Here is a 26,244-nt window from a genome sequence, read left to right on the forward strand (position 1 = left end):
GATTGGTTGTCATGGGAAACATGGCCAATTTTTCAGCTTTGATAAATGAGGCCCACACATGCAGACCATTGCCAATGTATCTATCTATCTATCTATCTATCTATCTATCATCGTCTGTCTGTCTGTCTGTCTGTCTCTGTCTGTCCATCTATCTATCGTTCCATGATGGGTGTCTCCATAAGTATCAACTTACATTGTACTACCCTCCTTCTATTGTACTACTGCTGCAGTCACCAAAATTAAAACTTGAGGACTGAATGTCTTCAGTGTATATATTAGAAATGATATCCTACTTGCCAACAATACCGTAAAATATAACAGGGGGTGGGGTTATGTAAATTTACATAGGAATGGGCTTTTCTATGCATTTTGGGGTTGATCATGAGTGGAATAGGGTTGGGGCTTAAGTTGTCACATAATTATGATGTCAAATGTTGGGAAGTATATTATAAAGAAGTTGCACGTAAAATATGGTGGTAAGCAGAATTTACAATTTGGTGCTCTGCGTCAAAACAACCCTTAGGCTACATGCACATAATGCGTATTTTGCTGCGGAAAATATGCAGCAAAACCGCAAGAAATTCGCAGGAAAAAAACACCGTTTAAGGTGCGTTTTTTTATGCGTTTTTCAGTGGAGTTTCACATTTTGATGCGTAAATCACAGCGTTTTCATACTGCGTGTTTTGGTGCGATTTTCCTATGCACTAGGCAAATAGAATTCGCAAGCGGAAACACAATATAAATTGACATGCTGCAGATTTTACAATCCGCAGTGTGTACATGAGATTTCCTGGAGTCTCATTGTCTGTGCTGGTACTGTATTACGCAAGTATACGCAACAAAACCGCACGTAATAGGCATCGTGTGCATTGACCCTTAGTTACAGTACCTTACAAACACTTCGAAACATATGCCCTATTGAGTTATACCATACACATCGTATGCATAGCAGAAATTTCCCAAAATATTACATTGAAGAGAATTTATAACATTCATGTTTCTATGATATACTGCATAACCAGCTTTGGCTCTGAGAAATGTCAAAAGTCATAGACATATAAACTTAAAGGGAACCTGTCACCAGCATTTTAGCTATAAAGCCAGCAATACCTGGTGAAAGTGGGTGAAAAATCATTGTCATCTAAGCTATAAATATTTTCTAAGTAAGCTCTGTAACTTTAGTATTCCGTTTTTCAGTGGTCCCACGCCGTATGCAAATGAGCAGAAAAGAGTCAAATCTTCATCTGAAAAGAGTCAGATTTTCATTCCTCCAGCATCTCAGATTGGACTCCACCTCCTTCTTTTTGATTGATAGCTCCTTAGCCAGTCACGGCCGGACAGGTGGTGGCAGTGGGCGTGGTTAAGAAGCTGCATCCCAGAGGGAAAAATAATTACCATAAAAGGCGGGAAAAGTTTAAACGACTATATTTACTGACAGAGGAGGACTTCAGGAAAGAAGAGAACAGGAATGAACTCTGGACAGCTGCGGCCATTGAGGGGTTAGGTGAGTTTAACAGGTAAGATGTTGATGACAGGATCCCTTTAAGAGCTAGGTATAAAAGCCATCACATCGCATGACAATATTGATATGTTTTAGGCTTCTTTCACACTACCGTTAGTATATGTTTACCCCTCTTCCGTCAGAGGAAGAGAGGATGGAAAGATTAAACGGAAAGCAACGGTTCCGTTAGAATTACCATTGATTTCAATGGTAATTCTTTTGTTTCAGTTGCTTTCCGTTTATCTCCATTCGCTAGGTTTCCGTATTTTTTTTTGATGGAAGAAAAATTGCAGTCTGCAGAACTTTTGTTTCCGTGAAAAAAGAAAACGTAAACCTAGCAAACGGAGACAAAAAGAAAGCAACTGAAACAAAAGAATTACCATTGAAATCAATGGTAATTCTAAAGGAACCGTTGCTTTCCGTTTAATCTTTCGATCCTCTCTTCCACCGACGGAAGAGAGGTAAACGTATACTAACGCTAGTGTGAACTTAGCCGCTTTATGCTCTGCTGTAGTGATTGGTAATAACATCTCTTAAATGTGACACTGATCTGTTCACACTGACATTCCCACATTTCCGTTTTTGGCAGATTATTAATCTACAGATAAAAGAGAAGAGGCCGCCGGTAGCAGAAAATCATCCAATTTATAATAAATCTAACCACTGCCTACCAACCTCAACCACTTGCTGCAAGCTATACATATATCATAGACAAGAAAGAGCCTAATGAAATGATGCTGTTGGATGCATGTCCTATCTCATGTCATATTCAGTAATGTCAGACATAATGTATGACCTCTGTCTATGTCATAGATGGACTGCACAACCGTGTTCTAAAACAATAAACAAGGTGCTGTGTCTTTCACCCGCTAACTTACAGACACGCTTTCCTTGATCTAAATGTCACATCTCAGTGCAGAACAATCTTATTTATAGATAAGCCCAGAATAAAGCAGTAGTCCTATAATATAATTGAATGACATGTAAATCAAACATCCCATAATAATCAAACTAGCATGGTCCTGGAATGGGGACCTTTAACAATATCTGAAGCTGATTTCTGTTCCCATTATAATCAACAATCCTGCAAATCCCAAGACTGGTACCCCCACCATTGCAATCCGTATGATGTCTAATTGACATGTCATTAAAATATACTATCACATAACCTTTTATTATACAGGGTATATAGTTGAAGAGCATTTACTACCCAAAAACATATCAGATGTCTGTGATGAAGATTAAAGAGGACCTGCCACCTCTCCTGACATGTTTGTTTTAGTAAATTCTTGTGTTTCCATGAAATAATAATTCTGGAACATATTCTCTTAGGAATCTGCGTTGGCCCAGTCCTCGGTTATTCCTCCTATAAATGTATTTAAAAAAACTTGTCAAGGGGTGTGTCCCCAAACAGACTCACTCTGTCAGCACTGATTGGTCCGTGTCAATGTAAGGGACACACCCCCAACTGGTAACACCCAGTTGTCAATTTAATCATACATTTCTAGAAGGAATAACAGAGGAATGGCACAACGTAGAGGTCTAAGAAAAGATGTTCCAGAATTGTTATCTCATGGGGAATGCAAGTATTTATTAAAGCAGACTTGTCAGGAGAGGTGACGGGTCGCCTTTAAAGCTTGCCATGCACATACAATGACCATCAGCCCAGATGCCCCCATTAACATGCATGCTTGGCAAAGCATGCATATTATTTCAGCAGACTAGGGAGATAATTGGCTGTCAGATGTCTGCGGCATTGCTTATCAGCAGGATAAAATAATAGGATGGGCAGCCAATGACTATAATGTCACTGATGGAAAAAGCCGAGCTGAGCTGACGGTGCCTATCCTAGTGTACCACCAATGTCTGGGTTAATTTAACCCCTTTAAACTGCTTTAGAAAAATTAATGTTGCACTGTAATTGGCTGCTATGGCCAACAAGGCCAGTTTCTCTGTTAATTTCGATAGTTTAGTCCCATTTGTCCTTTGAGTCTGAGTGCATACATACTGTCCTAGATACAGATATTATATACACATATTATTCAGAACGTGTAAATGAGGATGTTGATGCAGATTGGAGAAAAGTTGCTGAATGACAGGGCTCTACCCAGGAAGCACCTCTCATCTGCCCAATGCAGCACCCCTGAATTTAAAGCTCTTTCTGCCTGTTTGTTTAACCATTTATGGGCATCTTATAGATGACTTTGTTTAAAGTGTCACTGTAAAGGATCTGCCAGGCACAGCTTCGGGGTTAACTTCCTTAGGTAATCAGTCTGCACCTGAGTCTATCTCTCTGAGACTGACTCCAGCTTCCACCACTCAGGCTGGCAGGCTTAGGAGTGGGAGAGCCTATTGCAGCCTGGCCAGACTCAGCTAGCTCCCGCCCTCTGTCTATTTATACCTGCCTTTCCTGTTCCTCCTTTGCTTGTGATTCTTCTCGTGTGGTTTCCTGGCCCAGCTACAGCTCCTAACAATTTGATCCTGCTCCATTCTGACCCTGGCTTTCTGACTACTCTTCTGCTCTGCGTTTGGTACCTCGTGCTCTCCTGGTTTGACTTGGCTCGTTCACCACTCTGTTGCTCACGGTGTTGCCGTGGGCAACTGCCCCTTTCCCTTTGCTTTATATTCCCTTGTATGTTTTGTCTCGTGCACTTACTGAGCGTAGGGACCGCCGCCCAGTTGTACCCCGTCGCCTAGGGCGGGTCGTTGCAAGTAGGCAGGGACAGAGTGGCGCGTAGATTAGGGCTCACTTGTCCGTTTCCCTACACCTATCATTACAGTCACCCTAAATACCATATGTATCACTTTCTGACCATGGGTGTAACCAACACGGTAGTAGACATAGCAGCTGCTATTGAATCTAACAGCTTAAAGGGGCCCATCTCCACTAGGTGTGGTGTAGTTAATGATCGGGGAGGGGTAAAGGGGCTGTAAAAAATGTATAGTACGTACGTAGAGCGCTGGGAAACCAAGGAAAGGAGGAAACGACACATGGAATACAGGGGAGGCCAAAATAATCATAAGCAGACTTTAAGACATTTCCCTAATAAATGTCTTGTACTTGTCTTCTTCAGTCAAGCTGTTACATCTCTATTCAGTCTTTTATATGCCGTATTTCTAGCTTTCATGTTGGCAGAGCGTAAGGCCTGTAGCCTAATTATCATGATTCACAATAGCAAAGTGAATGCATTTTTTGATGTTGACGTAATTTCAACAAATTTGTGAAATTTCTTGCGAAAATGTGTTTCATTTGTTGACACTAATTAAGATGCTTTGATTGTCCTTTATGGGCAAAGACTCCTGGTAAAATGGCTATTAAGTTCCAGCAGATAAGCACATTTCACACAAAACAGGCAGGTTCTCATCCAAGTGTATTTTTATTTTCATTATCTTTCTAACATTTAAACAACTGACAAAATGCTAATTTTATCTACAGCATTGAAGAAACAATCATGTCAAGTAAAAAAAAATAAAAATAAAAAAAAATAAAGGATGCAATAATCCTCGAATTGCATAAAAAATAGCAATTGGGAGTTGTAGGGATGCTGTGTATATCCACTACGGAAGCATAAGCTTTCTCAAGAAGGCACCGTACTGTGCCTAAGGGTATATAAAATGGACCTGTAGGGACTCCGTGGGTGGCTATACAGGGTTGATGAAAATGGCTTTGACATGTGCATAGGCCTTTACCCATTTGATATTAATTATTAACAATAATTATTTTTTTCTAATTATTAAAGTGATTGTTTATACCCTATATTGTCACAGAAAATGACAGCTTTAAAGTATATCTACCCCTGTAATTTTAATAAGAAACCAGCACCAGCAACACAAATATATTTAAAGAGGCTCTGTCACCAGATTTTGCAACCCCTATCTGCTATTGCAGCAGATCGGCACTGCAATGTAGATTACAGTAACGTTTTTCTTTTTAAAAAACGAGCATTTTTGGCCAAGTTATGGCCATTTTTGTATTTATGCAAATGAGGCTTGCAAAAGTACAACTGGGCGTGTTGAAAAGTAAAAGTACAACTGGGCGTGTATTATGTTCGTACATCGGGGCGTTTTTACTTCTTTTACTAGCTGGGCGTTCTGATGAGAAGTATCATCCACTTCTCTTCAGAACGCCCAGCTTCTGGCAGTGCAGATCTGTGACGTCACTCACAGGTCCTGCATCGTGTCGGCACCAGAGGCTACAGATGATTCTGCAGCAGCATCAGCGTTTGCAGGTAAGTAGCTACATCGATTTACCTGCAAACGCCGATGCTGCTGCAGAATCATCTGTAGCCTCTGGTGCCGATGTGTCCTCGCTCGTCTGACACGATGCAGGACCTGGGGAAGTGACGTCACAGCGTGATCTCTGGAGAACACGGCTGTGTCTGCACTGCCAGAAGCTGGGCGTTCTGAAGAGAAGTGGATGATACTTCTCATCAGAACGCCCAGCTAGTAAAAGAAGTAAAAACGCCCCGATGTACGCACATAATACACGCCCAGTTGTACTTTTACTTTTCAACACGCCCAGTTGTACTTTTGCAAGCCTCATTTGCATAAATACAAAAATGGTCATAACTTGGCCAAAAACGCTCGTTTTTTTAAAATAAAAACGTTACTGTAATCTACATCGCAGCGCCGATCTGCTGCAATAGCAGATAGGGGTTGCAAAATCTGGTGACAGAGCCTCTTTAACAAGCCTTTGGGTATACATATCTTTTTCACAGTGCATATTTCAATTGTTCCCTCACACAAACAGATAGATAGATAGATAGATAGATAGATAGATAGATAGATAGATAGATAGATAGATAGATAGATAGATAGATAGATAGATAGATAGATAGATAGATAATATTCAAAAAATAGGCAGCACTCCGCAGTAAATGTGAAAATAGGGTACTCTTATTGCCCCCTGTGCAACATTTCAGCTCTGTCCTCTAGAGCCTTTCTCAAGGCGAGAGAGAGAGAGAGAGAGAGAGAGAGAGAGAGAGAGAGAGAGAGAGAGAGAGAGAGAGAGAGAGAGAGAGAGAGAGAGAGAGAGAGAGAGAGAGAGAGAGAGAGAGAGAGAGAGAGAGATAATGAGCATAAATCCCACTGCTGTGAGAATCTCAATGCATCACTATTAACAACACAAGAACAGGCCTGTTTCCTATTTGAATACATGCCCAGTGGGACTTTTAAGAGACAAATCAGAAAAGTTATGGATTTGCTGTTATCAGCCAATGTTAAAATGAAGAGGAAAACAGACAGAAGTGTGCACGATCTAACCCTGTTTACAAGTGTCAAAGTGAAGATGACCTGAGTCGACTTCACACTCCTGTAGCCACCAGGGCACACATGGCACCACAGCATTATGTCACATAAGTACAAATACATTTCTGACCAAGCAATATTGTAATAGCCAGTGGGAGAGAAATGTAACCACATGACAACATTCATAAAGCAGTAATCTGAATACATGTCCAGCTGCGGGTTTATAACTAGACACTTCAGCTCATGTAATAACTCACATAAGTTATTTGCAGATGGCCGGGACTGCATGGTTTCATAGTGCTGCATATGAACGACGAGGTTCGCATCTCTCTCCATGTGGTCTGTCGAGCAGGGGCCCTGTTGTCTCATCACGTCCGCAAGAGCCCTGAGAACAGGAGGAAAGTTGTATTCATTAGTATTATTGTAAAACATGAAGCCAAAATCCATAGAATCTGAATGTATACAGGAAGATTATGAATATGGTCATCATAGATTGTGGATCACCCACTCCTGGACCCCCCACTTTCTATTAGCCAGAGCGGAGAGTCACTACAAAAGGCAGCTCCCACTTCTGAGGACTTGGCACAACCATATATTACATGATCATCAATTCATGGGTAGAAGCTCTCAGCCAAGCCGTCACTCCAGCAAACTGACGGATTTGGCTGAAAGGGTCGAGATGCAGTTACTATTTGCGACTCCAAAAGTAAGCAACATTTTTAATAAAAATATAATAGAAATATTTCTTTACACATACATATAATTTTTAAAAAATGCCCTCAAACGTTTACATAGCCTTTAATCAAATGGCAGATTTCTTTTACCATCATTTAATTACAAAATATAGAATAAGAAACAAAAATCTGTTGCTATTAGTGGGATAACGGTGGGGGATATATCTCATCAAATTGGCTTATTTGCGGATGATGTGCTCATTGCTATATCTGACCCTGAGACATCTCTATTAGAGGTCACTAAGATATTGGAGGCTTTTAGTGCAATTTCGTATTATAAGCTTAATGTTACTAAGTCTATGGTTTTGAGTATGAATATTTCTCGTCTTCTTTTGGACTCTCTCCGGAAGAAATTTCCGTTTGTTTGGGTTGAGCACTCTTTCTCATACTTAGGAATACAACTTACCTACCCCACCTCTCTTTTATATAAATATAATTATATACCATTGGTATCTGCGATAGAAGCAGACTTATCCAAGTACATGAAGTATGAGGCATCATGGGTAGGGAGAATCTCTGCGGTTAAGATGATGATCCTCCCAAAAATACTATATCTATTTAGAAATTTACCTATTCTGCTATCGGTATCTTATCTTAAAAGACTCCAAGGTATAATTAATAAATATATATGGAAAAACTCCCGCCCTAGAGTAGCTGCGGAGGTATTATACCAGCCAATTGTTAAAGGGGGTTTGGGTCTCCCGAACTTGGCTCATTATTATTATGCAGCAATTTTGGATCAAGCCAGAATGTGGAAGACTAAAGTTCCTATGAAACATTGGATTTCTATGGAAAAGGAATTACTTGATGGATCTTCTGTAGAAGCGCGCATGTGACTATTGTCCACTGGTGCTAAAATATCGAAATCTTCTTTTTTAACGATTGATGCAGGGCTCCAGGTCTGGAAAAAATTTACTGTTATTCACCCTATAATCCCGGTGAGATTTTCTGATCTTCCTCTTCGACTGCTTCCGTTTCTGATACCTGATATTGATATCCAAAATTGGCTGTTGTCCAGCATTGAGTGTATTTCTGACATTATGGAGCGAACTTATCTAATGGCATTTAATGATATATGTCTGAAGTACAACATACCCCTTAGGGACTTCTATAAATCCCTTAGAATACGTCATTTGTTGAGTACATTGCCTCCTCTGATTGATTCCCCTAAAACGCCTTTTGAATTGTCATTCACTAATCTGGATAAAACATGCAAAGGGATATCAAAAATTTATGAGGGTTTGCTTCGGGAGGAATTTCCTTGTCTGGGGCATTGGGAGAGAGATCTCAGAATCCCTATAAGTACGCAGGATTGGGAAGCCACTTTCAATCTAGCTTGCTCTCTCTCTAAGTGCGCTACACATTTGGAAGCGTCTAGGAAAATAATGTATAGGTGGTATTACACTCCTAGTCGTTTGTCGCGATTCTCGCGAACAACATCATCAGATAGGTGCTGGAGGTGCCTCACTTCTAAGGGTACCATCCTCCATATTTTCTGGGAGTGTACAGTATTGTCCAGCTTTTGGCAGCAAGTAGAAGATTTCTTACGATCTCTTTTAGGCTATGTTCACACGGAGTATTTTGGGGGAGGAATATCTGCCTCAAAATTCCGTTTGGAACTTTGAGGCAGATATTCCTCTCCCTGCACGCCGATTTTCGCGGCAATTATCGCGCCGTTTTTCGCCCGCGGCCATTGAGCGCCGCGGGCATAAAACAGCGAGATATACGCTTTCTCCTGCCTCCCATTGAAGTCAATGGGAGGTCGGAGGCGGAAGCGCACGAAGATAGGGCATGTCGCTTCTTTTTCCCGCGAGGCAGTTTTACTGCTCGCGGGAAAAAGACGCCGACGCCTCCCATTGAAATCAATGGGAGGCGTTCTCGGGCCGTTACTGCCGAGTTTTGCGACGCGGTTTCCGCGTCAAAAAACTCGGCAAAATACCCCGTGGGAACATAGCCTAAGGGGTTGACATTCAGCTCGCCCCTGCTCTAGCCCTACTGCATGTGGGATTGGTGGATTTCTCTCCGGGTGTCAGAAACTTACTTTTTCATGTATTTCTGTCTGCAAAAATATTGATTGCAAAATACTGGAAATCTACAAAAGCGCCTAGTATGAGTGAAGTGATTTTATATGTTAACAATAATTGTGTTATGGAACGCGCTTTAACCTCTATTCAAGGGTCCTACGCTCGTACTTCCTTATGGGATCAATGGACTGACTCTACTTACTCCGACATACTCTTATGATTACCTTAGTCGAATATGTGGTCAATTTGCCGTGTCTGGATTGGGAGTTTTGTTTGTTTGTATGTTTCTTTTTTGTTTTTCTGTAAAAAAATGTAATCCTTATCCCAATGGTTTGTTTGCAATGTTTCATTGCTGTATGTAATGATTAGATGTATACTGGATCAATAAAAATCTGTTTATTAAAAAAAAAAAAGAATAAGAAACAAAAAAACACAAAAATATAAAATGTAAAAATAATCGATGGGATTTTACAACTAGCGTTGAAATAACAGAGCGTTGGATATGTCCATGATACCTAATATTGACATTTTGTCTCAAGTACAGATCGAAGGCACAGCGCCTAAGGCCTCGTTCACATCTGCGTTGGAGGCTCTGTTAGGGCATGACCACACGTGGCGGATTTCCTCCGCAACTGTCCGCATCAATGCCGCACAGAATCTGCGTTGCAGATTCTGCTGCGGATCTGCACAAAATGTGCAGAAAATTGATGCGGACTAGCTGCTGCGGACTGCGGGAAAAGTGCTTCCCTTCTCCCTATCAGTGCAGGATAGAGAGAAGGGACAGCACTTTCCCTAGGGAAAGTAAAAGAATTTCATACTTACCGGCCGTTGTCTTGGTGACGCGTCCCTCTTTCGGCATCCAGCCCGACCTCCCTGGATGACGCACCAGTCCATGTGACCGCTGCAGCCTGTGCTTGGCCTGTGATTGGCTGCAGCCGTCACTTAGACTGAAACGTCATCCTGGGAGGCTGGACTGGAGACAGACGCAGGGAGTTCTCGGTAAGTATGAACTTATATGTTTTTTACAGATACATGTATATTGAGATCGGTAGTCACTGTCCCGGGTGCAGAAACAGTTACTGCCGATCGCTTAACTCTTTCAGCACCCTGGACAGTGACTATTTACAGACGTCTCCTAGCAACGCTCCCGTCATTACGGGAGCCCCATTGACTTCCTCAGTCTGGCTGTAGACCTAGAAATACATAGGTCCAGCCAGAATGAAGAAATGTCATGGTAGTAAAAACAATACGCTCCGCAGCACACATAAGATCTGCGGACTTCATTGCGGAATTTTGACTCTCCATTGAAGTCAATGGAGAAATTCCGCCATGAGTCCGCCACTGGTCCGCAACAGACAGAGCATGCTGCGGACACCAAATTCCGCTCCGCAGCCTATGCTCCGCAGCGGAATTTTACGCCTCGTCTAAACGAACACTGCTAAATTAAAGTGTAAGTCAATGGACAAACGGCACCGCTGCGGATTAACGCTGCGGAGTGTCCGCAGCGGAATTTAAGTGAAATTCCGCCACGTGTGAACCCGCCCTTAGAAGCCTCCGGCGCAGATCCGGCAGAGATTACCAGAGACAATAGCGAAGCATGTTGCGCTATTGTCTCTGGTAAAATTACGGACACCCCAACGGAGAGCCCACGGAACCCATTAAAGTCAATGGGTTCCATCGGCCTACAGCGGTGTCCATTGTGCAACGAAACCGATGCTTCCAGCATTCCGTTGTTTTGCTCCTCTGACGGAGCAGAACAACGGAATGTCACTTAAATTCCGCTGCGGACACTCCGCAGCGTTAATCCGCAGCGGAGCCGTTTGTCCATTGACTTCCACTTTAATTTAACAGTGTTCGTTTAGACGATGCGTAAAATTCCGCTGCGGAGCATAGGCTGCGGAGCGGAATTTGGTGTCCGCAGCATGCTCTGTCTGTTGCGGAGCAGTGGCGGACTCATGGCGGAATTTCTCCATTGACTTCAATGGAGATTCTAATTTCCGCAATGAAGTCCGCAGCTGTCATGCACATGTTATGTGTGCTGCGGATGCGTCTTGCTTTTTTAACTTGACATTTCTTCATTCTGGCTGGACCTATGTATTTCTAGGTCTACAGCCAGACTGAGGAAGTCAATGGGGCTCCCGTAATGACGGGAGCGTTGCTAGGAGACGTCTGTAAATAGTCACTGTCCAGGGTGCTGAAAGAGTTAAGCGATCGGCAGTAACTGTTTCTGCACCCGGGACAGTGACTACCGATCCCAATATACAGCAACCTGTAAAAAAATATAAGTTCATACTTACCGAGAACTCCCTGCTTCTGTCTCCAGTCCGGCCTCCCAGGATGACGTTTCAGTCTAAGTGACGGCTGCAGCCAATCACAGGCCAAGCACAGGCTGCAGCGGTCACATGGACTTGCGCGTCACCCAGGGAGGTCGGGCTGGATGCCGAAAGAGGGACGCGTCACCAAGACAACGGCCGGTAAGTATGAAATTCGTTTACTTTCACTAGGGAAAGTGCTGTCCCTTCTCTCTATCCTGCACTGATAGGGAGAAGGGAAGCACTTTTCCCGCAGTCCGCAGCAGCTAGTCCGCATCAATTTTCTGCACATTTTGGGCAGATCCGCCGCAGAATCTGCAACGCAGATTCTGTGCGGCATTGATGCGGACAGTTGCGGAGGAAATCCGCCACGTGTGGCCATGCCCTAATACAGGTTGCAGGAAGTCTACCAGCAAGGTTCAAGATGCAACAGACACCACTTGTTTGTTGTCTTATAATATAATATATCACATATAATTAAATTCCCTAATATATGAATCTTTGGACCTCAAGATGAAAAAAAAAATTAAACTATTCAGCAATAAAATAAAAACATAAAATCACTAACTGTGTGTTTGTCTGATTTTGTATTGCAGTCACAGCTGATTTGCTCTTGTCTATATATTTCATTCTGTTTGTTATGCAGCAAACACAAAATTGTGTGTTAAATATAATCTCCCTCCTTAAAGGGGTTGTACAGACTCAAAAAAACATGGCTGCTTTCTTCCAAAAACAGCACTACACCTAACGACAGGTTGTGTTTGGTATTGCAGGTCAGCTCTATTGAAGTGTTCAGGGCTAAGCAGCAATACCACACAGAACTTGTGGACAGGTTTGGTGCTGTTTTTAGAATCTTGTAGAATCCCTTTAAGATTACCTATTAAATCTGACCTAGTGTGCACAATAGAACTCTTTATATAAACACCTAAAATTCTACTAAGGGGGCCTAAATAAATGAGCTTTGCCCCTAAGAGCCACAGATACATTGATAGGAAATAATTTTTACGACCTGCCTTCAATTTATACAGAATATGTCCAGATGCACTTTTACTTGCATCTGAAACTCTGCTGTCATCATTCCACATACAGGTCATATAATACATTCTTATAGGTTATTTGTGTATCACCCTGTAAGAATCGTCCCTAGCAGCCAGTGATTGGCTCCAAATTCACTTTAAACAGCGGTTGTCCTCTGCTGCACCTTTGGGGCCTATTACTATGTCAGAACTTGGGCCCACTAGAAGATTCAATGGTACTTTAGTGGGCCACTCTGACCCTTAAAGGGGTTATTCCACCCAAAAAAGTTATCACCTATCCTGTGTTTGATCGTTGGCTGTCCCACTGCTAGGATCCCCATCGAACAAAAGAATGGGAGTCCTTAGTCCCCTGTATGAACGGAACAGCAGGTCACGCATGCGCGCTGCTGCTCCGTTCATTTTTTGTGGGACTACTAAATATAACGAAGTGCTGTAACCCCCAGCGATCAAATACTTATCGCCTATCCTGTGGATATGTGATACATTTTTTTAGCAGCAGCAATTGTGCCATCTAGAGCCACATTAAATGGGCATCTTTAAAATCCACTAATGCAGGGGCGTTGCTAGGGGGCTGGTTTGGCATGTGCACCGAGTCCTAGGTGCCGGGGGGGGGGGGGATAGATAGATAGATAGATAGATAGATAGATAGATAGATAGATAGATAGATAGATAGATAGATAGATAGATAGATAGATAGATAGATAGATAGACAGACAGACAGAGAGACCGATAGATAGGTAATTATTATAATAATTAAAATGGAATACAATCACATATACTTCATTCTTCTTTTGACAGGTAGATATGATATAATAATCACTATTTACACAATGATTTTTGTAATTTGTTCTGACCCAGTTTCATAGACAAACGTATTTTTTTTAATATATATTTTCAACACAAAACAATGCATCTGTCATATTGTGTTAAGTTATTTCAATAAGCCACATTTCATGATTTAATAAAACTCAACACAACTTGACACATGAGTCACAATGAATCAGACAATTTTATAAAAAGGACTGGTCTTTTAGGGGTAAGTAGCAGCCACCCCGGGCACAGAAGATTCTTCAGTTCTCTGAATTGTACCGTGGTCTTTGGCCCCAAAACACTCAATTTGCTGATAGTAGGACAAATATATTCTATGACACTAACTAATTAGTGTAAATCTACCCATGTAACCTTGTAGATGTGCTATGCCGATGGTATACACTGTATGGAAAGATTTCTTGCTATTGTTAACAGTAAGCAATATAACTATAGAATAAGAAATGCCTTCTTAAAATACATATATATCTTAAAATGAAGCCTCATATGGAAAATTTAAATATTAGCATTAGGAAATTATAGAACTATCAATTACCTGTATGATGTCATAAGTGCTCCAGAACTCCATAAAAAAAACCTGCAGGGTAATCTAAAGTCCCTAGAGCACCCCCGCCGGCACAGTTGTATATTGCAGCTGTTCATGCCAGCCTGTATTCCTTCAGTGTATGGTCAGACTGGCCCACAGAGTAGCAGGGGATCCCCCAGTATACCCAGGATCTGACAAAAAATGGGTCCCAAAGGTGCAAATGTGTTGGTAGGTTTTTGTGCATGAATTGTTAGTTTTAACAGTTACCCATTTACCCTTTAGCTTCATCTCGTGGACATTGGTATAGTGTAGAAAAGTGTCAATCAGCAGCTTGAGGACAGAGTATGTAAAAATATATGAATATACTTGGACTCATTGCGGCAAGTATAAGTTCCAAATTCCCCAAAACTACTTAACATTAACTAATAAGTGACAGAATGGTGAAAACGACATGTTTGTCACTTCTTTATGCCGCCCTCAGACATAGTAGCATAAATATCTGTCCGATCTGCTTTAAAGGGGTATTCTCATCTCAGACAATTAAGGCATATCCACATTTGTAGATGATGCCACTATGATCCAGTGGAGTCCTAGAACTTTAAAGAAGAGCTGTGCCTTTTCAGGCACCAATGGCTTCACTGAGATTTTCATAAGGGAAGTTGATGCAGTTTTTATTTCAATGGGAGTGTTTTCAGAGATATGGAAATGTCCAACTCCAAGTTCCAAAGAAGTATGACACATGCTATAGCATGTGGCGCTATCACTTTACTGATCACAGGGGGTCTGTTAAACCCCTTGACACATTGTCACATACATGTACTTGATAAGCGTTATAAGAAAGTATGGAGCGCGCTCCATATGCTACGGGCGTCAACTGTGTTTTACAGCTGACAACTGGGACTAATGGGCAGAAACAGCGATGTAAAATGTAAACCGCCAAAATTTCTGTTTTTTGGTCACCTTAGCTCTAAAAAATGTTTAATAAAATGTGATCAAAAAGTCGTATGTACCAAAAAATTGTACCAATAAAAACTACAGCTCGTCCGGCAAAAAATAAGCCCTCGCACCACTCACTCCAACGAAAAAATAAAAAAGTTATGGCTCTCGGAATGTGATGAAACAAAACAATTTTTTTTATAACAAAAAGTTGTTTTGTTTTAAAAGTAGTAAAATATTTTTAAAAAAACTATATTAATTTGATATCACCGTAATCGTATTGAGCTGAAGAATAAAGTTACGTTTTTGTTTTTGCTGCACAGTGAAAACCGTAAAAATGAAAGCCAAAAAACTATGTAGGAATCGCAGCTTTTCCCAATTTCAGCCTACAAAGAATTATTTTTTTTCGTTTGCCAGTACATTTTAAGGTACTTTAAATGGTGCCATTAGAAACTACAACTCCTCTCGCAAAAGATGAGCCCTCATACCACTCTATTGACAGAAAAATAAAAAAGCTATGGCTTTTGGAACGTGGGGAGTGAAAAACTAAAAAGAAAAAATTAAAAATGGCTCAGTCCTTAAGGGGTTAAAGAACCCACACCAATAACATCTTCTGACGTGTCTCAATCATGCGTCAGAGGATTTGTAAAGGATAGCACATTTTTCTAAATAAATTCTCTAATAACTGTTAGGCCCCATGCACATGACTGTAAAAATTCTACGTATTTGCGGACCGTAATGCGGTCCGCAATTACGGGCCCACTCAGTTCTATTGGCCGTTGACACCTTTCCGTATTGCTTCGGTTAGGTGTCCGTACCCCAAAAGTTAGGAGATGTCCTATTTTTTGTTTTTTACGGGCCGTGCTCCCGTACTTTGTATGGGAGCACGGGTCGAAAATGCGAACGGCCATCGGCAGCCGGCCGTGTCCCGCAATTGCGGCACGTGGTTACGGGTACGGCCGTGTGCATGAGGCCTTATGATGTGATTGGGGGGTACATATTAGTGTTTTTTCACATCACTCTATGAGCATAATAATTTTCTATTAGTATTTGAGTACACACATTCAGAACATTAGGCATATGCCTCTGCCAAAATCTGTATTATTTATTTTTATAAAACCTCAATAAAACCGCACTGTACTATTCACAAACTTCATGCTTAAATACACAGGTCGCTGAAGACCAAAGACAAATGACAATAAAAATGTCAATATAAATAGGTGAATGCAATGTATCCTCCAGTACTCAATAACCATACATTAGTTACATGTAAGCATTGACTATTGCTACCCGGGATTCCTCTGCTTGGCATCTTCATTCTATATTTGCAACAGCTCCTCTATATGGCGGCATAACTAGGTGAATTTGGTGGTTTGGGAATGCTGGGTGATCACTCGTGTGGGAGCTATAATGGTGACCATTATAACAGCTAAGGGGCCATTCAATCTTATGTAAAAAAAAAAAATCCCGGTATAATGAAACAGTATGTAACTTTTCAATGTACTGAGTAATCTGTATGTAAACAATAATGTTTCCATTCACTGACAGCAAGGAAATATATTAAAAAAATAATGGGCAATTGAAACACAAAGTCAATTAAACAAGTAGCGGAACATTTCATTATATTATGTGATTAAACTGTATTTGTATAATGATTATTAATGCTTTTTTTAAATACTTTATGTTTTTTTTTACTTACTTTACATAGAAGTGTGCCAACATATTTACACATGCCATATATTACTTACATATTTCACAATTTACCTATATAAACACCATTAATCTATATTTACCCCTCTTTATCAAGACCCCCTTCCCCTTTATGCGACTTTACATATTTTCTAAAATTTTCCTTAAATTTCTAAACTTCCAACATAGAACCCCTCTTTTTAGAGAGAACATTATACTTTTGTCACCTCATCCCAGAAAGTTCTTATCTTGTGGCAATACCACAAACCATGTAACAAGTCTCCTTTCTCTTTGCCACATTTGGGACATTTTGATATACAGTATATCTAGATATATAATTTTGTAATGATTGGCTATTTTTTAACGGCATGGTAGAGGAGGACAACTTAGAATTACTGACAATACATTTTATTGATGATACGCTTTTAAAGACCAACTTAGACTATCCAGCAATGTTAAAGAAGCTCTGTCACCACATTATAAGTGCCCTATCTCCTACATAATGTGATCGGCGCTTTAATGTAGATAACAGCAGTGGTTTTTATTTTGAAAAACAATAATTTTTGACCAAGTTATGAACAATTTTAGATTTATGCTAATTACTTTCTTAATAGACAACTGGGTGTGTTTTTACTTTTTACCAACTGGGCGTTGTACAGAGGAGTGTATGACGCTGACCAATCAGTGACCAATCAGCGTCATACACTTCTCATTGTTCCAGCCCAGCATGATCCACAGCACAATCACGCTGGAACAATGAGAAGTGTATGACGCTGATTAGTCACTGATTGGTCACTGATTGGTCAGCGTCATACACGCCTCTGTACAACGCCCAGTTGGTAAAAAGTAAAACACGCCCAGTTGTCTATTAAGAAACAAATTAGCATAAATCTAAAATTGTTCAGAACTTGGTCAAAAATGATCGTTTTTCAGAATAAAAACCACTGCTGTTATCTAAATTACAGCGCCAATCACATTATGTAGGAGATAGGGCACTTATAATCTGGTGACAGAGCCTCTTTAAAAGGCTATGGTCACTTTTGAAAGGCAATTTTTTTAATAAACATTTGTATCAGTGTTTGGTGCAACTTTACAAATACTTTTTATGAAAAATTTATTTTACTTTTTTAGATACAGCTGCTCTGTATTATCTATACACAGTGATATTTTTATTTTAAAAAAAATGTCCTTTCAAATGTGTCCATAGCCTTTAAGCTCTGACACTAAAAATAGATGAAAATAACATAGTTACAAAAATAATTCCAATCCCTCCTTACGCACCACTAGATGGACTGTATATTAGGTATAATGCAGCCAGAAATGTGTATAACTTGCATATTTTGGGACTCTTCTGGTTTCTGTATATGCAAATGCCCCAATGTAAAATGCCCCCAACTTTACATGCAATTTACTGATACTCGTATACTTTTAAGTGGCACTGCGGCACCAGCAGCTGCAACCTTTTCCCCTGCATAAATTTAAACCTCATCTATGTGACAGAACCTGAGTAATGCACACAATGATATCCACAAGAGGGCAATAAACACAGCAACGTCACAGTAGATAAATGATAATCAGTGATGTAACAGAAACTGTGATGTCACAATTCAAAGATAATGAATAATGATATCTTAAAGATAGCAATGTTAAAGCAAAGGGATAATACACACAGTGATGTCACAGGAATAATAGTCACAGGGATTTCACAGCGCAGGGAGGATTCAAACGTCACGGTGCAGCAATCATGAATACATTGTATCATCACTGTACAAATATAATGCACAATGTGATATCACAAAATAGAAATCACAAACACAGTGATGTCACAGTATTGAATAATACACAATGTAAAGTCATAGCAAAGGATTATTACACACAGCGATATAGAGGAATTACATGCACAGCGATGTAATAGATAATAAACACAATGATGTCACAACTAATGCTTACGGACCATACTAAAGGGAAATAAAAACAACATCACAATACAAGGATAATGCAGACAGTAATGTCACAGCACAATGGAAATAAAAGGATAATGAACACAGTGATGGCACATTACAGGGTTAATCAACAGTGATGTCACAGTACACAAATAATAAATAAGGTAAAACCTTAGGAAAGAATGTGGGCAAACCTGAGGGGTTTCTAGTAACTGGAAAGCATCGCGAGTAGATCAGAGTCAGGGTTAAATCAGTACTGCAGAATAAAGTATTTTCTGCGTAACTCACTGAACACTGGGTTGCCATGAATCTGGGTGCTGAACACATAGAATTATGCTTCAGAAAGAAGGTTAGTAAGAAAGCAGGAAACCCCGCTGTAGCATCAGTGTGCATCACCCTACTACATAGAAGCCTGTACTGCACTGCTAAAGACAACATTAAATGGGAGTTAGGTGAGTATTGGATTCTCCCCTCCCTCTTTGATACACTTCATTTTGGGGGCACTATTGGAGGCACTGTCAATAATGGGGGCAGTGTGGGGAGCACTATCACTAATGGGGGCAATCTGTGTGAGAATTATTACAATTGAGGGCACTATGGGAGTCACTGTTAATAATGGTGGCACTTTGAGGGAGAACTATTACTAATAGAGCACTGTGGGGGAACACTGGTGGAGCACTATTATTAACGGAGGCACTGTGGAGGAGCAAAATTCCAATTTAGGGCGCATGGCAGGCCCTGTCTCTATTAATGACACTATGGGGAGCACTATTACTAATGGGGGCACTGTGGGGGAGCACTCTTACTAATGGGGCCACTGTGGGGGAGCATTAACATTATAGAGGAGTACTATTTCTATTGAGGGCACTATGGGGGCATTGCTGCTAATTGGGCCCTCTGGGCTAGCATTTTTACCAGTGGAGGGACGCTTTTATTCATGAAAGCACTTTGGGGAGCATTATTACTATGGGGACACTATTAATAATGGGGCTCCTTGGGAACATTATTACAAGTGGGGGTAATATAGGGGCACTTCGCTTCAGACAATTATTTTTAGAAGCACAGTTTGAGCACTATTACTGTCAGGGGCACTATCAGCTTGGCACAATTGTTTTTGGGGGACACTATGTCTGTGGCACTATTATTGTCAGAGGCACTATTTACTGGGCATAATTATTTTTAAAGGCACTGTGGGGTACTAATTACTTTAGTGATACTAGCGTTGTGGTATTACTATCTGTATGGCACTAATATTTCTGCGGTACAGTATGTAGGGGCGCTGGGATGTACAGCAGGCACAATATTAGGTGTAGAAGCAGGTTGACAAAGTTAGGGCACCAGGATGGATAGTTTGTTTTAAGAAAGGGGAAGGATGATGGAAAAGTGAGGAACCTAAGATGTCTGAATATAAAATGCAGCAGCGTCGTGGCTGGAAGAAGCATTCATGTAGGTCTGGGCCATGTGGAGATGAGGAAAGAAAACATATACTATTAGAGAATATGTCACCTGTGAGTTACTGGATGTACTTGTGTATTTTGCAAGTGACTGTATCTGATCAGCGCTGTATTCTCCTGTATGTTCTGGAGCGCTGAATTTCATTTATAAGGTAATATCCATCCAGGGACTGTGTCTCGATACTAGCAATGCCCCTTATAACTTACACATCATTCCCCCCATGTTTCAACTCTGTGCCAAGTAGATCTCAAGACCCTCCTGAGTTACAACAGTAGATCTCCACCTCACTAAGATTGCCTATCCCTCTTCTAAGCAGTTCAGGAGTAAACATTGAGCTAAAAAAAATATATATATTTCTGTCACTACCATCAGTAACCCCTAAAGCAGGCTACTGAAAAATGTGTGGTGTAATACATGCAGAACGTTGGCAACGTGATTAAAGTCAGGCGTGAAGGAAGAGAAATTTGTTATCCCTACTGTGAGTACCAATGCACTTGGAAACCCCCTTAAATAATTCTGCACACAGCAATGTTACAGTATAGAAGTAATAAACACAGTGTCATAACATAAGTATAATGCAGACAATGGTGTTACAGTACAGGGATAATGAAAACAGTGATGTCACAGCACAGGGACTATAAACATGGTGATAAAGTTAAAAGGTAATGCACACAGTAATGTCACAGTGCAAGGATAATAAACAGTGATGTCAGAGTGCAGGGATAATAAACACTAGTATTTCTTTATGAGTGATCATTAGGTCCCCTTATGCGCTAAGGACCAGGTGCCACTGTAACTTTTGTGGCCCCTATATTTACGCCACTGTTTTTACTTTAAATATGATAAGAAGACAAGATCTTTCCAACATGCTTATGCAACTCAGAATCTCACACATGTTTAAAGAGGCTCTGTCACCAGATTTTGCAACCCCTATCTGCGATGTAGCTACTTACCTGCAAACGCTGATGCTGCTGCAGAATCAACTGTAGCCTCTGGTGCCGATGTGTCCTCGCTCGTCTGACACGATGCAGGACCTGGGGAAGTGACGTCACAGCGTGATCTGCCAGAAGCTGGGCGTTCTGAAGAGAAGTGGATGATACTTCTCGTCAGAACGCCCAGCTAGTAAAAACGCCCCGATGTACGCACATAATACACGCCCACTTGGACTTTTACTTTTAAACACGCCCACTTGGACTTTTGCAAGCCTCATTTGCATAAATACAAAAATGGTCATAACTTGGCCAAAAATGCTCGTTTTTTAAAAATAAAAACGTTACTGTAATCTACATTGCAGCGCCGATCTGCTGCAATAGCAGATAGGGGTTGCAAAATCTGGTGACAGAGCCTCTTTAAGTAAATAATCAATTCATCTATAAAATCTCTCGAGAAGAATAAGAATATCAGGATCAAGATATCCAAGCAAGTAATTAGCTGTCAGGCAAGGTCCTGTCCGGTATCTGCGAGGAAACACCTGTAAGTTATGTACTGTGCTCTCCGATAACCAGCAGCTTGTATCACAATGTAAAAATCAGTTATTTATTATAGTGTAAATGGGAATTGCATGGTACCAGAGTTCATTTCACAAGGTGATATTTGCTGTCATGAAATAAAATTCCTGTCCGGAGTCACACCATTTGGAATTGATAAAATGTATTCTGTCACTAGAACAGTCAAGAAGAGGGCTAAGGGGCTAATGAATAGATCATCATCCGTTCAATCTTCTCGACTAGAAACATATAAGGCAAAATATTATAACCACATTGAACCTATGGAACTGCTCATCCTGGGCCTCCTACTGCATGAATAAAATTCCACAACTACTGTGACGTTGAGAGCTGTAGGAGAGGGGGAGTAGTATAGGTAGTCGAATAGTATAGATATAGGAGCAATGCTGATTAACATGGCATTCAGGATCCATGGAAACCGGGGTGACAGTCCACGTAGGCATGTTAAGGTTGTCTCCTTTGGAAATTCAAGATACGGAGCTCAGAAACGGTTAAAGATAATATTATAAAATCTTCACAATCGGGATTTATAATAATTTTTTTTAATAGGGATTCATTTTATTTTTAACCCCTTCCCCCTGCTTGCATTCTGGGCCCTATTGAACAAGCAATTTCCCATTGCCATATTCAAAGAGCTATAACTTTTTTTATATTCACGTGGACATAGCTGTATGAGGACTTTTTGCGGGATGAGCAGTATTTTTCAATTGCACCATTTTGGGGTATATAGAATTTTTTTATTAACTTTTTTTGGGAGGGATATAAAAAAAACAGCAATTTAGCCATCGTTCTAAGCATTTTACATTTAGGCCATTTACCGTGTGGTGTAAATATCATGTTAGCTTTATTCTATGGTTCGGTACGATTACGACGATACCAAATATGTAAAGTTTTTATATGTTTTACTACTTTTGCAGAACAAAAACGCTTTAGAACTAAAATTATATTATTTTGCATCGCCGCTTTTCAGGAGCCATAACTTTTTTATTTTTCCGTCGATATCGCCATATGAGGGCCTGTTTTTTGCAGGACTCCATTGATACCATTTTGGGGTACATGGGATTTATTGATTAACCTTTTATTACTTTTTGGGGCGAATAGAAAAAAAATGTTGCCGTTGTTTTTTTGCAAGTTTTTTTATGGCTTTATCCTTGCAGTTTGAATAATATGCTAGCTTTACTTTTGGGGTCATTACGATTGCGGGGATACCATATACAGTATGTGTAGCTTTTATTTTATTTTTACACTTTTACTAAATAAAACCATTTTTTTATGGGGGAAAAAGTGTTTTTTTATTTTTATTTGTACCTTTATTTCACATTAATTCTTTTTTCAGTCTCACTGGGGGACTTCACTATGCGATCTTTTGATCGCAGATATAATGCTTTGGTTTATTTCGTATACCAAAGCATTATTGCCTGTCAGTGTAAAACTGACGGGAAATGTATTAGGACGTGCCTCTGGCACGCCAAAATAGGTATATAGCCAGTGCAGACCTGGGGGCCTTTATTAGGCCCCGGCTGCCATGACACCCCATCGGAGGCCCGCAATTGTATCACCGATGGGTGACAGCAGTCGCTAATGAAGTCGCATTTGAAGGGTTAAACGGTCGCGATCTAAGTAAACTTCGATTGCTACCGTCATCAGACAGCCGAGCCCCGGCTCCAGCCTGAACGGGACACCTGTGCAGGTAGTTGATTAGGCCGCCGTGAAAAGGCAACGGCCTAGAATAAAGCTCATTAATGACCGCCGTGAAAAGGGTGTATCGGCGGTCATTAAGGGGTTAAAGAAAATGCTCTTTAAGGCCTCATGCCCACTTCAGTTTTTTTCTTCAGGGTGCTATCCGTTTTTTTTATCTGATAGCACCCTGACACATTCATTTAAATGGGGCCATGCACAATTCCGTTGTTTTAACGGAACCGTGTGGCCGTTCCATCAAAAATAGGACAGGTCCTACTCCTGTCCGTTTTTGACCGAACAGTCTTGGCCTTTTCATTGATTTGGTCCGTGAAACAACGGCTTCCGGTGCGGTCCGCGTTTCATGGATCCGTCATTAACGGCCGTACGATGGCCAACAGAAATGTGCATGAGGCCTAAAGCAAATGTTCAGTATACCAATGGGACAGTGTTTTTTTCCCCATCATACAGTATATATAAAAAAATATGTTGGTTGTGTTTAAAGAGGCTCTGTTACCACATTATAAGTGCCCTATCTCCCACATAATGTGATCGGTGCTGTAATGTAGCAAACAACAGTGATTTTTATTTTGAAAAACGATCATTTTTTAGCAAGTTATGAGCAATTTTAGATTTATGCTAATGACTTTCTTAATGACCAACTGGGCGTGTTTTTACTTTTGACCAACTGGGCGTGACGCTGACCAATCAGTGACCAATCAGTGACCAATCAGCGTCATACACTTCTCATTGTTCCAGCCCATTGTTACAGCGTGATTGTGCAAATAAAAACCACTGTTGTTATCTACATTACAGCACTGATCAGATTATGTAGGAGATATGGCACTTATAATCTGGTGACAGAGCCTCCTTAAAGAGGCTCTGTCACCAGATTTTGCAACCCCTATCTGCTATTGCAGCAGATAGGCGCTGCAATGTAGATTACAGTAACGTTTTTATTTTTAAAAAACGAGCATTTTTGGCCAAGTTATGACCATTTTTGTATTTATGCAAATGAGGCTTGCAAAAGTCCAAGTGGGCGTGTTTAAAGTAAAAGTCCAAGTGGGCGTGTATTATGTGCGTACATCGGGGCGTTTTTACTAGCTGGGCGTTCTGACGAGAAGTATCATCCACTTCTCTTCACAACACCCAGCTTCTGGCAGTGCAGACACACAGCGTGTTCTCGAGAGATCACGCTGTGACGTCACTCACAGGTCCTGCATCGTGTCGGACGAGCGAGGACACATCGGCACCAGAGGCTACAGTTGATTCTGCAGCAGCATCGGCGTTTGCAGGTAAGTCGATGTAGCTACTTACCTGCAAACGCTGATGCTGCTGCAGAATCAACTGTAGCCTCTGGTGCCGATGTGGCCGACACGATGCAGGACCTGGGGCAGGAAGTGAGTGACGTCACAGCGTGATCTCTCGAGAACACGGCTGTGTCTGCACTGCCAGAAGCTGGGCGTTCTGAAGAGAAGTGGATGGATGATACTTCTCGTCAGAACGCCCAGCTAGTAAAAGTAGTAAAAACACCCGATGTACGCACATAATACACGCCCACTTGGACTTTTACTTTAAACACGCCCACTTGGACTTTTGCAAGCCTCATTTGCATAAATACAAAAATGGTCATAACTTGGCCAAAAATGCTCGTTTTTAAAAAATAAAAACGTTACTGTAATCTACATTGCAGCGCCTATCTGCTCCAATAGCAGATAGGGGTTGTAAAATCTGGTGACAGAGCCTCTTTAAAGAAATAACTACATTTGCCTAGCCTGAAAATGCAGAACTCCTTATAGAGTGACAAAGAATTTGCGTTATCTATAATTTGTCTAAAAAATACTTTGAGAGACCTAATGTCTTAGGGCTTGTCCACACACAGCGGAATTGCTGCAGAAATTTTTTGCAGCAATTCCATTGAAAGTCAAAGGCTTTCCGCTGCGGCAAAATCGCACCAATTCCTGCAGTTTTTACGGCAGAAAATGGTGTGAAAATTGCTGAGTTTTTCCCAATGTTGGGAGATGGAGACATCTCTTCTGAAAAACGCAGCAATTCTGCACAATTTCCATAGCAGGAATTGACATGCTGCAGTCCGAAAATTACGCACTGCAGGTCAATTTCAGCTCGGAAATCTTATGCAGCATGTGGATGAGATTTGTTCAATCTCATCCACTATGCTGCTACTGTATTCTGCTGTGTTTTTTCCGGCCGGAAAAAACGCAGCAATTCCGGAGCATGTGGACGAGTCATTAGATTGAAACTTGCATATCTTGGTACTGGGTATTTTAGGGAATATATCTATAAAAAAAAAATTCTGTATACTATTGCTATAACGTAGTGATATGACAGGGTAACAGTATGCAGTTACTCCTCTAGAAAATACATACAGTACAACAAATCTACAGATGTAGCAGAACTAATTGGTAATTTAATTGACTATTTTGTACACTGAATAAGCTCACTAAATTTACTAGCGGCCCTATGAAAAACCTATGAAATAACAAATTGTCATATCACAATGAGTTGTTATAAAGGATACTTGAACAACAATGAGCTTGGACTCAAATTTACTTCAGAAATCAATAAACATAGGATATCCTCCCTTGATCTTTTTATCACCATTGATAGAACTGGTAGGCTGTCCTCAAGATTGTTCAGAAAATCCACGGCAACAAACAGCCTGTTATCCTGGGAGAGCAACCATCCAACCCCCCTGACAGGGGGATACCCAAAGGACAGTTTCTTCGAGTTCGGAGAAATTGTTCCTCCTTTTCTGATTTTCAGGATGAAGCCAGAGATATAGAATATAGATTCCTTAGACGGGGATACC

The 26,244-nt window shown here is 40.8% G+C and overlaps 1 protein-coding gene across 1 annotated transcript in view; it reads right to left on the minus strand.

Annotated features, from left to right (window-relative positions):
* SHISA9 (shisa family member 9) overlaps positions 1–26,244 on the minus strand; it is a 315,516-nt gene that overhangs the window by 227,282 nt on the left and 61,990 nt on the right. Inside the window, exon 2 of the mRNA XM_075830134.1 lies at positions 7,006–7,133. Within this exon, the coding sequence (XP_075686249.1) occupies positions 7,006–7,133 (128 nt within the window). The remainder of the gene's footprint in view (positions 1–7,005; positions 7,134–26,244) is intronic.

The sequence above is a fragment of the Rhinoderma darwinii genome, chromosome 6 (assembly GCF_050947455.1).
Source record: "Rhinoderma darwinii isolate aRhiDar2 chromosome 6, aRhiDar2.hap1, whole genome shotgun sequence".
Lineage (NCBI taxonomy): Eukaryota > Metazoa > Chordata > Amphibia > Anura > Rhinodermatidae > Rhinoderma > Rhinoderma darwinii.